Here is a 13983-nt window from a genome sequence, read left to right as displayed (position 1 = left end):
GAGTCTGCCGTTGTGCTTCGGCGGAAGTGACGTCACGGAACGGAATCACAACAGCTGCGGCTTGGCGTTGCAGCGCGAGGAACGAAGCGAGACAATGGAGTTGAAAGATGCCGAGGTGGGAGACGGGGAATTCGGCGACCTGTGGAAGTGAAGGTGGCGAAGTCTTCTGCGCCATAGAGGAATCTCGAGTGGCGAAGTTTAGAGCAGAGAGAGCCGGGTCGGTTTAAGTAAGCCGGGTCTGCGAAGGTGAGGTTGGTCCTCCTGCAGCCCGCTGGATGCTGGCTGTGCAGGTGAGGTCTCCTTAAATTAGATTCTATGGACTGACATCCTATTTAGGGCGTTTAAATTGGTTGTTATTGTCGCATTCGTGCGGCAACAGACAATAACTTAGCGGTGTCCGTTGAAAAGAAATACAGGTAGTCCTCAGTTTAGGACCACAATTGAGCTCCAAATTGACGTCGTTAAGTGAGAAATTTGTTAATTTGCTCCGTTTTGCAACCTTTCCTGCCGCGTTTGTTAAGTGAGTCACTGCGGTTCTTAAGTTAGTAGCACGGTTGGTTAAGTGAATCTGGTTTCCTCTATTGACTTTGCTTGACGGAAGGTCACAAAAGGGGATCAAGTGATTCCTCCGGGACACGGCAACCGTCAAAAACGTGAGTCGGTTGTCAAGCATCTGAATGCAGATCATGGGATGCTGCAACGGTCATAAGTGTGAAAAATGGTCAGGTCACTTTTTTTTCAGTGCTGTGGGTAATTTTGAAAGGTCACTAAATGAACTTGTAAGCCAAGGACTACCTGTACTGATTTTGTGTTGCAATTCAGAGGGAGCCTTCCTGAATAAAGGAAAATACGATGAGATGAGGACCCAGATTGTTGGAGGTGATAAGTTGACTGTAAACTGCTTAGGAAGGGCCATAAAGCACTGTGAAGCAATATATAAGTACTGTTGCTATTATGAAATGTGATGTTCCATGTATGTTCTATAAGCTGTCTTTGATTACATGTTTTTTTCCCAAAAAGAACTTAATGGAATGGAATGGTTTTAAAAGTGGAATTTAAACTTAGTTTTTTACCCAAAATAAATGTCATGTTCAGGATGCATTAGCCCTGTCTATAGCAAAACCAGTAATGCTATAACAGCGAAACTGGCAAAGAGAAATCCCCAAAGTACTCTGCCATGGATGTTTAATATGTAGCTCTGTGTGAGATCATCAATAGCTGTTTATGAAAAGAGGTCCTTCTCAATTTTTAAAACTTCTATCAAGAGCTGATTCCCTTGTAACATAGTATCTGATTTGAGTAGAGTCCAGTATAGAAATTTTAGAGGCTATCTTGGGCAGTGGTGAAATGTAAAATTTGTTACTACCAGCCCTGTGGGCGTGGCTTGGTGGGGTGGGTGGGTAATATGACTGAGTGGGTGTGGCCAACTTTTTTTTTTTTTTTTTTACTTTTAAAAGCATTTTTTCTACAACCTCTTCGGCTGAAGAGGTTGTAAAAAAATGCTTTTAAAGCCTCTGACGATCCCAGCTGACTTGCCTGATTGGCAGAGGCTGTTTTTCCTTTTAAAAACATTTTTTCTATAACCTCTTCGGCCGAAGATGTTATAGAAAAAATGCTTTTAAAAATGAAAAAAAAGCCTCTGATGATTGCGTGGCTCAGCTGGGCAATGGGGGGGGGGGGGACAGGTTTGCTACCGGTTCTCCGAACCACCCACCTCCATCGCTACCGGATTGGGCAATCCAGTCCAAACCGGGAGCATTTCACCCCTGATTTGGGGATTTTCCTTATACGCAGAAGATGGAGAATATTTTGCACTGTTCAGAATTCATTAGTTGTTTACAATGGTGACTGCTATTTTTTGCACAGTAAACTGAATCAGTGTTCAATGTTCTAATTTACTGATATTTTGTTTCCAACTATAGATTATTAGAAATCTCAAACACTAATACTGAAAAAGAGAATACATCACATACCTTGAGAAACAGATTATATAATTGAAATTCAGATCATGGAGTCTTCAACCAATCTAGATACTGATACCCAGCTAATTGTGGAAGATTGTGCTGGCACCTTTAGCTTGTCTCATATGCCAGATATTAAAGTTGAACATCACCTTGAGTCCAGTGTGGAGGAAGGATCACCTCAGAGTGTTGCTATGGGAATGAAATTCATTTTGCCTAATAGGTTTGATATGAATGTATGTTCTCGATTTGTCAAGTCCTTGAATGAAGAAGAAAGCAAAAATATTCAAGATCAAGTGAACTCTGACCTTGAAGTGGCTTCAGTATTATTTAAAGGTCAGTTTTTCAAAAAAAAATTCAATAATGCTATCAAAGGAAATGAATATATGGGTGCAGTTGAACATTGTATATTTTTCTTATAAAGAATGGACTTAAATTTAGTTTGAAGTTCCATCTTATCTGACCCAACATTTTTTTCTGTTTTCATTGCCGTTATTTATTTATTATTTATTGTACATTATTTTTATAAATGACTCAAGGCAGCAAGTATATTTAATATTCTTTCCTTCTATTTTCCACTTTTGTGGAAAAATTGTCACTTTTCTGCCCTACTTATATGTAACGTGACCTGAACTTTCCACGTATATGGATCAACTTAATATTTGGTCTCAGATATATAAATAATAATTTAGGAATAAAAATAAAAGGTCCTGCTATTTTCTATTATGATTGGGTCAGTCTAATCCAAGCTACTAAATAGAGTAATATTTATTTCATATGGCTGTCCATCTGACTCTGGGTGGGGAAACAATATTTTTATAATAATAATAATAATAATAATTAAAATAATGCAAACATTAAAATATATGGCAGCTGAGAATAAAACACCTATTATAATGGCTACATTAACTACAAAAACAGATCCTTGCATATACTTGTGTCCCCAGTCATATTGGTCATACCCAGTGGTAGGATTCAGCCAGTTCTCATCAGTTCGGGAGAACCGGTTGTTAACTTTCTGAGCAGTTTGGCAAAACTGGTTGTTGGAAGAAATCATTAGGGCAGAGAACCGGTTGTTAAATTACTTGAATCCCACCACTGGTCATACCTCATCCCAAACTGTCAGATGACGTCACCCAGCAGTTTCATGTAGATTATAAACAAGAGGGGAGAAAGAACGAAGCCCTGAAGCATTGCACAAGTAGGGACTGAGGATTGAACTTCTCCCCTCTTATTAACACCAACTGAAACAGACCTCAGAGGAAGGAAGGGAATCAACACAGCACAATGCACCCTACCCCCAATTCCCAGAGCAGGTTCAGAAGAACACTATGACTGGTAATGTTGAAGACCACTGAGAGGTTAAGAAGAGCTAGCATCAGATGAAATGCTCCCGGTTCAGACCGGATTGTCCAATTCAGTAGCGATGGTGGCGGGTGGTTCGGAGAAACCCCTGCAAAAATCCCTCCCCCCCCCATGCCCAGCTGAGCCGCGCGATCATCAGAAGCTTTTTTTTCTTTTAAAAGCATTTTTTCTACAATCCCTTCAGCCGAACAGGTTGTTTAAAAAATGCTTTTAAAAGGTAAAAAAAACCCTCTGACGATCACAGCTGAGCTGCACGATAGTCAGAGGCTTTCTTTTTTTACTTTTAAAAGCAATGCTTTTAAAAGTAAAAAAAAAGATTGTGCGCCACAGCTGATCACCACCCCTTGCATGCTGTTCTACTTACTGCATGCCTCCTTTTGGCATGCACTGCGCGCACACACATTGCATTTGGTGCGTGGTGCACACTGCACATGTGCAGCCAGCAAACCGGTAATAAACTGGTTCAGATTTCACCACTGGCAAGGATGACACTATCCCACTGCCACTACAGGCCATCCAAGAGTGTGATCAATACCATCTTTGTCCCATACCATGACCAGAATCCTAATTAAATATTTCTTTCAGTCAAATAATTAGAATATCATTACAAGCTAGGATCCAAAAATATTTTAGCGGGTTATGTTCAATCAGGCGTATTATGAAGGTTGCCTACATAATCTGATTTGCCTTAAACTGCCCGAGTCTATGATTTATTTAGCATTTTTCATGTTGTCCTTCTAACTATGCAAATGTTGAACTGAGGATAAACTCTGGTGTTATCTGAATGAAACAACCACATTGCTTTGTGTAATAAAATACTGCTATACCATATGACATTCTGACTAGCTTTTTTTTTTTTTACCTAGCTGAGTGCAATATCCACACTTCTCCTTCTCCTGGGATTCAAGTGAGACACGTCTATACCCCATCAACTACTAAGCATTTTTCACCTATCAAGCAGTCAACTACCTTAACTAACAAGCACAGAGGAAATGAAGTTTCTACAACACCTTTGCTTGTAAACTGTACGTGTTTCTCTGTAGAAAGAATAATTTGGGAACAGTCCCAGAAATACATATTGATACAGAAGTCCTCAGGAGCCTTCAAGCTGCTTTGGCTGTTTTGTACCACAGACCCAGAGAAGTGCTTTACCAATTGAAGAAAATATATGTAAGCCTTTAAATTAAAACATCTTAAGTAAACCAAAAGCCCAAGTAGCCCAAGGAAGAAAAACAGAAGTCCTACAACGTACAATGTAAGGACTGTAATAGCCATTATGTAGGACAAGTAAGCAGAAGACTGGCAGAGGGTATTCATTGCTACCATTTAGCAATAAAAACTTAATCTTATAATGCATGAACAGACTCAACCTAGTTTCAACTGAAAAACTGCATCCTAAACCAAAATAAATCCAAAATCACTAGGGAGTTGGTTTAAGTTGGTACTCAGACAAATTAGCCATCAATAGACACATATAGGTAGCAACTTACAACCAGTTGCTTAGTGACCATTTGAAGTTATGGTGGACCTACCTTGGGGCTATTTATGACTTGGATTCAAAGTTCCAACTGACACAGCAGTCATGTGACAGAATTGAGACCCTTGGCAGTATGGATGCATTTATGGCTATTTGCAGCTCCCCACAGTCACATGACTACATTTTATGATAGTTTTGCCAAAAACCACATCCATAGTGAACCATTGGTTTACTTAACTGCAACAAAAATGCTGTAAAATCAGGTTGGTCGTGTGACTGACCCATTTTATAATTGCCACGATTTATGACCATGATGGGCAGGCTCCATTACAGTCATAAATTGAGGACTATCTGTAAAGATACATCACATTCAAAAGAGAAAAGCCAAGAAGGAAACAAAAAGACCAGAACACATCCTGTTCAGTAGTCAACATCCAGATAAATAGGGATTAATTCCAGACAAGCAGAAAACAATACTGTAAGTAATAAACTACAGTATCAGGAAGAAGACCATATCTCCATCAATACTGGCAGGGCAAGGCACTGTATATAAATGGAGCAAATCCCATCCCCACTAGCACTGATGCTATCTAGTTGGATAATAAAATATCTGCAAGCAAACAACCAAACTCGGAGCATCAAGAATTCCATACAACTGCTTTAATCAGGAAAGCTATATTGTAAGACTTGTACAGCCATGTTGCTTTATAGCAATGAAAGATACAGCCATATTGCTTTATAACTGAAATATTACTAAAGTGAAGCTTTCACTTCCTTAATACATGTCCTTCTACCAGTATCTAACCCCTGTGGCTGGCTTCATATACCAAACCAACGTGAGGATTGGTGGGGTTTGGTTATAGTTCAATGTGTGAACCTAAGTGATGATGTATAATAAATGTAGTTAAAGACAAACTATCTTAGTACAATTTGTAGTATAAAGCTAATTTATGTGGCTGTGGATTCCTGGTTATCCACTGCATTTGGTTATTTGCTGAATTGTTATATGGTTTTCTGCTGTTGCCTTTGCAGCTCTGTCTGTTCACCAGCTGGCAGCTCAGGGAGAAATGTTGTATTTAGCTACACGTATAGAACAAGGTAAGAATTGATCTCTGGAGTTTTGTGGAATTTTTAGCACAGATAATATGGTGCAAGTTGGGGTCTGAACTGGGGCTCTTTTTTTACAGAAAGTTTCCTTTTCTTCCTTGCATCCGTTCTTTTTCTCCAGTTACTTTGAAATAAATTCAAAATCACTTGAGTTCAATTAATTATGTCAAATCATTTTATATCAGCATTGATACAAATACTGATATATACTTACAACTATGTACCAGAATTACAGAAACAAAAGATTTAAAAGCAGTAGATAGACTTGCATTATGGGGCTTCTACATTTTTTTTCTTGTGAAAATATATTTATTAGCAAACCTTATAGTACTATGAAATTATTATCCAAGGTATCCTATAATTCTGGTAAATCATACGACAAGGGAACACGCTCGTTAATAAAAGAGTTTTGCTTGTATTGTACAAGCTTCTTATTATTGTTCAGTTCTTACAGGATATCCTATAACATTGCTTAAATTGCAGTGTTGTCACAGATAATTTTGTTTCTTATCTCTGAGATCAATCTCTGCACCTTTTTGATGACTATTTGATGAATTTAAACAACTACTAATGTTTCAGAGCGTTTATATTTTCAATTTCACCAAGAAATTCTTAGGAATTTTTTGTGGTATAGAACTGCTGTAGTAATATATAAGAAAAGATTTTTATCTGATTAAAACATAATTTATTTAAACTAAAAAGAAAGAAAAACAGAAAAGGCTGTTTTAACATGTCAGACTGACTATGTAGCTCAGACATGGTTGAACCTTGAGCCAAATGTAGATGGAGAGCATATTTTGCAACCCCCCAAAGTACTATAAATGGGATGCAAGTTTTGGCAGCAGTTTGGGAATTGGAGGCCGAATAAGTGGAAAGCGAGTTCATCTGTATGTTTTGTTGAACAGAAAATGTTATAAATCATGTGGATGAAGAAGGATTTACTCCTTTAATGTGGGCTGCAGCTCACGGGCAAATTGCAGTAGTAGAATTTCTACTCCAAAATGTAAGTGAAATTGCATTGTATTTTTTATATGCCTAGTGATACTACAAACAGATGTTTCTTTCCATCTGAACATAAATTGTTAAAGAAGTTGTATCAGTACCAGTAGAAAATATAAAAACTGAGAAATGAATATGCAAGTGTTGTGAATGCAGCCTGCATGCCGACTTCAGATTCACAAGCCACATCCCTGTGAGTGAAAATGGTTTCCTTCAGTGGTGGGTTGCCCTGGTTCACACCGGTTCTATAGAACCGGTAGTAAAACCGGTGGGAGGCTCCGCCCACCAACTCCGACATCAAAATGCTTCTGCGCATTTGCAAGCGTGAGCACACGGCCCCATTGCGAACCAGTAGTAAAGGTAAGTAGAACCCACTCCTGGTTTCCTTGTCCTGTACAGAGCAAGACTTTCTGACTTCTCCTATTAAATATAGTAAATGTTTGTTTTTTTCTGAAGCCAGAAGGAAGTTTATAGAGATAGGCTGGATGTAAAATAGCATTTCTATCTTCCTCAGCAGCCTGTGATCAGTTTTTGGATCTTCAAACAACTGGAAAAGTACAGGAAATTGAACGAGAGGACCATTTGGCTCAGAAAAATTTTGGGTACTATAGAAATATGAAAAACATATCACTAGGAATTTGAATTAGGTTTTTTAAAATTATTTTTGTATTTTATATTTTTTGGTACAAATTATATAATTGGATATTTAATTTCAGTGTTCATCCACATTTCAGGCTACATACATGAAGATGGATTTTTTTAGAATTTTCTGGTGATCTGTAATATTTTGAACCCTCTCCTTGGGCTCTGTAATATTTTTGGGCAGAGGATTTTTAATTTGTAGGAATCCATTGCTACCTTGTTACCATGTCCAGAATGGTATATTTTCTTTTGGATTTCTTTTGGATAAACTATTTTGCAAGCTGATTGTTATCATGACCAGAGCTGTTCTTACCACAATAGATGGTGGCAGCAGAAACTATCAAGGTGCTGCCCCAAAACAGATGGTGGCATAAAGACTCAGAGCACATCTGGGAAACAAGGTTTAGGACCATCAGCCTTTTGTGGGTGTGGGTCTCTAAGGCAAGTAGGTAACATCAGTACATCTTAAAGTGTTTTGATCTGCAGTTATAAGTGGTACTGCATTAGTCACCTATTAAGTATGTTTCCATTTATAGAAATAATTTCATGTCCAGTTTGTTAAATGCACATTTCTCTATTTCTGTATGTCTATCTCTAATACTTTCATTGGAGCAATAAAAACCTTTTTCCAAGAATCATACTAAATGATAGGTTCGTCAGTACTTAAACTATTGTTTTGCATTCCTGTTCTAAAAGAGGGATAGTGGGAAATATAATGAGTGAAGATATGTGATTATTCTTTAGGAATATAAAGGTTATTATAAAGAAAAACTTCCTGCAGGGCCAGATTTAAGAAGCAATTACTTTAAACTGCAACAGAGGAAGAGTTATGCATAAGAAGAAAGAGTGGTTCATTCAAGCAAATTATTCCTTAGCTGTTTAAAGATGTACTCATTTTAAAGAAGCAAATGGCTACATGTTATAATGGGGGTTTGACCCTTGGACTTAGGAGACCATTTGATTGATCTATGATTTCACACATGAAGGATCTTGTTAATGAAACCAATGCTGTTTTTTCTGATAGGGTGCAGACCCTCAAATCTTGGGAAAAGGACGAGAGAGTGCACTGTCATTAGCATGTAGTAAAGGATATACAGACATTGTCAAGATGCTACTGGATTGTGGAGTTGACGTAAATGAATATGACTGGGTAAGTTTGTCAGAGGAAGTGCAGGTGCCATAATATGTAACACTGAACATACTTTGTCTGTCTGTCTGTCTGTCTGTCTGTCTGTCTCTATCTATCTATCTATCTATCTATCTATCTATCTATCTATCTATCTATCTATCTATCATCACATTTTAAAACTGCCTGCCTCTATGAGAACATATCACAGCACTTGATATGCCCCTAAGCAGAGCATAAAGGGTGAACATCCTTATTAAAATTTTTACTTTAGTTTCTGTTCTTTATATGATACTCTTTGTTTTGTGAATATGGCAAATTGGATTGTTTAAACGTATTTGACTTTATTTTCTTTGACTGTATAATTCAGGGTTTTGGCTCTTCATACCAATCAAAATGACTAAGATCATTTTCAAGGCAGTTACATTAGTTGGGTTGCCATCAAGTTAAGCTTGACACAGTAACTAAATAGACAAAGGTCTACCATTTTAACGTAATGGTGGAATTCTTTTACAACATTCCTACAATGTATTTGATCTTGTCCATCCCTCTTTTCTGCTTCCTCTTCTTTTTTCTGTAGCCTTCCCAATTAACCTTTGGAAGGACTACCTACTGAGTCTTATTTTTCTGCAATTTCTGCTCTCTGTCATCTTATAAAACCATTAGAATACCAGAATAGCAACTCTCTGACTTGTTTTAATTCCCAAGCACTTTCTTCTTGTTATTGTCCCAGGATCTGAGAGCAACCTGTGGCTTGTACTTCCTTACCACATTCCATGTGTTCATAACACCCGAATGCTTCCTGCAGTATTCTGGTCATCAGGCTAAGTTGTAGCCCAGCCATAGGAAAGCCACCTAATTAGTGGGTATGAGCTAAAATCTAGTTCACAAAGGAAAATCCACCTTTCTATTGCTTTATAGACATTTGATAAGGAAAAGATGAATTGTGACCATATAATACACTTTGCTGACAAATAAATTAAAATGTTAGGACTAATGGTTTTATCATTGAGTTGTGCAAAGGAAATTTTAAATTTTATTTTATTTTTCCTCAGAATGGCGGTTCACCCTTGCTCTATGCTGTTCATGGGAATCATGTGAAATGTGTCAAAATACTCTTAGGTAATTATTATTAATACAAATTAAACTTATAGTGCCCAAACTGTGTATGTGGTAGTGAACTCAGAGATACTGTGGGGTATTTTGCTAAATAAATGGAACTGTTAGTATGTTCACTCGAGCAGCCTAAGGACATTGTGAAATAAAGTTTGGGAACTTCTGGATTAAACAATGAGATTTAACATCCATGTACATATTCCTAAATGTCATTTTGTTTTTAAAAGAACATGGTGCTGATCCAACTGTAGAAACTGATTCTGGATATAATTCTATGGATCTTGCTGTAGCCTTGGGCCATCGTAGTGGTGAGTATTCAAGCACTTTTTAACATGCTATTGCTGTCCTTTTTACTGTCAGTTGATTAGTTTAACCACTTAATAGGTTTTGTTATGCGTATATGAATGGGCATTTTAGAACCATGGCCTGTTAAATCAGAAGTCCTCCCAAGGTGGCGCAGTGGCGCAGTGGTTAGAGTGCAGTACGACAGCTACTTTAGCTGACTGCTAGTTCAGCAGATCAGCGGGTCAAATCCTAGGCTCAAGGTTGACTCAGCCTTCCATCCTTCCGAGGTGGGTAAAATGAGGACCCAGATTGTTGGGGGCAATATGCTATTTAGTATACAGTCTTTGGTGTAAGCCGCCCAGAGTCCTCGGAGAGTGGGCGGCATAGAAATATGAATAATAAAAAATAATAATAATAAAAGTGTTTCTTGATGCTTCTTTAAACAACAGCATTCTTTACTCTTTACATAGCTAAGCAAAGATAAATATTATGTGTATCAATTCCCTTTTAATGTCAAGATAAAAATATTTTTTGATTCCTAACATGTTATAAATTGCTGTTTATTTGTTAAAACTGTGTGTGTGTGTGTGTGTGTGTGTGTGTGTGTGTGTGTGTGTACAAGACTGTACATATATACAATGTACAATGAGGACTAAGCTTTTCACGAATGCTTGGTTGTAGTATAGCATGTTCAAGAGATAACACAATAGAACTTGCTTTAATAATCTAAAAAACCATCAGATGTGTAGCTACATAAGGCACACAACATATATTTGCAGTGACACATTGTACATATATATACATATACAGGATGGTAGCTATGCTATTATCGGTGTCAAGGCTTGGGAATCTAGTATCTTGGGTCTAAACTTTTCCCAACATTGCTAACCACAGCCACTCAAAATTAAGTGTATTGCTGGGTATAACTTGGTTCTTTTTCTTCACAAGTGTAGTCAATTGTGTATTGGAAACTTATAGGTGTGTGCCTAATGCATATATCGACTATTACAAAATCTCACTCTAGTCCTCACATCTTTCAATGCTTTTAGAAGAGTCCCCAGTTTAAAGAATTGAATACTAATCATGTTTTCCTCTCTATTTCAGTCCAACAGGTTATTGAGACTCATTTATTAACACTCCTTCAAAACATCAAGGAATAATATTTTAGCTATGGAATAAGAGAAGAAATGGACTTCTTGAATACCGATCAGTATAAAAGCATTTTTTAATTGGTAAAATAGTCCATTCTCCATTTTTACTACTTACCAAATGTGCTTGAAATGGTAGGTTAGTGGCATGCATACTTAGCAGTTGATTTATAAGTAGAAGAGATTGCTTTTTGCCCCAGCAAACCTTTCCTGTACCATAGTGCTGGTTTATTGTTCCAATATTTCATAGTAGAGTCTATGACATTAGAATTTCTGTTTCAGTGTTTAGATACAAGAATGGGTAATAACACAGCACTTGAAAGCTGAATTTTTTTAAAAATGGGGTTTATTCAAGCTATTTTTTTTCTTTTGAGTTATATTTTAGGTGAACCATGTTCATTTGAGTGATGTTCATAGATGTTTAAAATTCAAACTCATTTCTATTTCATGTATGCACTTGAAAAAGGAATTGTAAAATGCTGATACACAAAATTATATCCCATGCTGATGTATGTTTTATTTATACATTTCAAATTGATAGCAAGATAGTTTTTCAGACTGTATTAATGTATGTAATACTTTGATTCGGTTGGTACCAATAGGGGTTTATGATGAGTAGTTCTTGTGTCTATTTATTTTCATGTATAGACAACAATCAGTTCTTTGCTGTTTGTAGAAAGGATTTTTTTATGTTTACAACTAAGTTCTAAAATCTTAGAAGAACAGACTTTTTTATGCAAATAGCTTGTTTATTTCAGTGCCGCTATTGAAATAATACAGGTTTAACATGATTTTCTACTATAGATTTAAGTATTTGAATTGGATAAATAATATATACACAAAAATATAGCTGGCTGAAGCAATAACCTGGAATGACTGAAAAAATTGTTAACATTAGCACACTAATACAATTAAAATATTGGTGTTTTAAATAAGAGCCACCTAAAATAAATGTATCTTATTGTAGTGTTTGTTCAAAGCCTTGTTTTAGGAATGTTACAAAAAATACCACTAAATGAAATTACTCTGGATTGTAACAAATTTGTAACCCATGCATTGATATTATCCTGAAAATGATCTTTATTGCATGTTATATGGAATTGTTAATTCTCACATAAAAACACAAAAAGCATGAGGTAAACATGTTTCATTGAAAATAGACCTATGCCTCTAAACTGCTGTGGGGAAATTGTGCAATACTTAATATATGGTAGATTCGCCTATGAGAATCTTACTAGCCAAAGAGAATTCTTTAGCTTCTGCTACTTATTTTTTTAGGTGGCTGAAAACGTGTGTACCTCTCAATGTGTATTTAATATGCTATGTTATTATATTCTCAAGCCTTTGAGATAAAATGCTGTTTGATTCTATAGAATTGCAACTTGAAAGCAAGTCTACATTTTTAAGCTATTGTTTTTATATAAAGTACAAATTGTGTTTTTGAGCTGTCGTCTATCAGTTTTCGTATTGTATTTTTTAGAAATAGCTTTTCCTCAGTATTTATAACTAGTAAGAAGCTACATGTTGCTGTTATTCCATATTTCCAATTCACCATTAAATAGTAGTTATGTTTTTTCCTGTAGTTCACTGAAATTGTAAAAGAAGTTAGCAAACCATTTGCACAGTATTCATTACCATATAAATAAAAATACGTAAGTCATGTTGATAATTTGTCTTCTGCAATAGCATGTTGAAGACTGCAGTTCTGGTCCCGGGAGTTTTATTGAAAGCAGCTAGACTGTACCAGCACAATTATAGCTATTTGGTAAAATAGAAGCAATTCCTGCCACTACTCATAATAGCTATTTGTAGTACTTGGGTAAATGGCACTGTTGGATACTTTCCTACTGTATAACCTTCCCAGACAGATTGCAATCTTAAGAACTTATCTACAGTAGTCAATTTTTAAGGAGCGTATTCTTGTTAAAAATGGGGAGGGTACTGTATACTTTGTGTATCTCAATTGCTTTTTTTCATTATAATTAAGGCAAAAAGAAGGATTTGCCATCCCATTTCTTCATTAGTGGCAAAATGAAACTGATTTGCCATGACCTTCTTCCAGGAAATTGTTTCAACTTTTCTGTGCAGCCTACAAGTTCTGGGTTTTCCTGGTGGTCTTTCATCCAAATAGTACCCAAGATAGTAATTAATCTAGCCCATGGCTAAATAATCTATCTCTAAAAAGAACACCAAGAAAGGCTTCTTTATGTGTCATTTTAGGGCATAGCACAGATGTCAAATTACTCATCTTGCCTGTACCTATTTTTTTTAAACAGGTAACTTATCACAAAAGCCCTTCTCTGGTCTAAGACTGAAATACAGATTTCTACAACAAACTTTTGTCCAAGCACTAGTGCAGCTGATAAATTACAGCTGTTATTTTATCTAAAAATCAAGGTTCATTCAACTGAGACAGCATCCACTCTCATGAACTGTTCACTTGTGAACATTACTATGTTGATGTCTACTGTACTTGTAACTTGTTTCTGTGAGATACCAATGTCTAAATAATTGTTTCAAATTCAATATTCTTTGCATCTAGACATAATGAACACAATTCTGCTGCTAATAATCCAGTTATTCAAGGCAATGTATAGTTATTTGGTGCTTTGTTAATAAAGTGCTGTCTTAAAAGTAAAAGCAAAAAAATCAGAACAGCTTCTGATGGTAATTGTATCGACGTGTAGTGATTTTGAACAATTCTTTATATTAACTTCCACATGGAAAACAGAATGGCAACAATTGCTGTAAAGAATA

The 13983-nt window shown here is 36.4% G+C and overlaps 1 protein-coding gene across 1 annotated transcript; it reads left to right on the top strand.

Annotated features, from left to right (window-relative positions):
• The first annotated feature begins 107 nt into the window (after positions 1-107).
• ANKRA2 (ankyrin repeat family A member 2) lies at positions 108-13897 on the top strand. The gene is made up of 9 exons (XM_070938810.1): positions 108-290; positions 1923-2297; positions 4193-4351; positions 5836-5901; positions 6816-6913; positions 8576-8701; positions 9733-9799; positions 10021-10101; positions 11183-13897. Exons 2-9 carry the CDS (start codon positions 2009-2011, stop codon positions 11236-11238), a joined length of 942 nt encoding a protein of 313 aa, XP_070794911.1. The 5' UTR covers positions 108-290; positions 1923-2008; the 3' UTR covers positions 11239-13897.
• Positions 13898-13983: the final 86 nt, after the last annotated feature.

This window comes from Pituophis catenifer, unplaced genomic scaffold (genome assembly GCF_029215685.1).
Source record: "Pituophis catenifer annectens isolate HBS135680 unplaced genomic scaffold, rPitCat1.0.hap2 SCAF_2, whole genome shotgun sequence".
In the NCBI taxonomy this organism is placed as follows: domain Eukaryota; kingdom Metazoa; phylum Chordata; class Lepidosauria; order Squamata; family Colubridae; genus Pituophis; species Pituophis catenifer.
This window is presented reverse-complemented; position numbering and strand designations above follow the sequence as displayed.

Coding starts and splice junctions, on each gene's coding strand:
- ANKRA2 (XM_070938810.1), top strand. CDS start 2,009: ATGGAGTCTTCAACCAATCTAGATACTGATACCCAGCTAATTGTGGAA. Junction 8,702..9,732: donor ACGTAAATGAATATGACTGG/GTAAGTTTGTCA, acceptor ATTTTTCCTCAG/AATGGCGGTTCACCCTTGCT. Junction 10,102..11,182: donor AGCCTTGGGCCATCGTAGTG/GTGAGTATTCAA, acceptor TCTCTATTTCAG/TCCAACAGGTTATTGAGACT.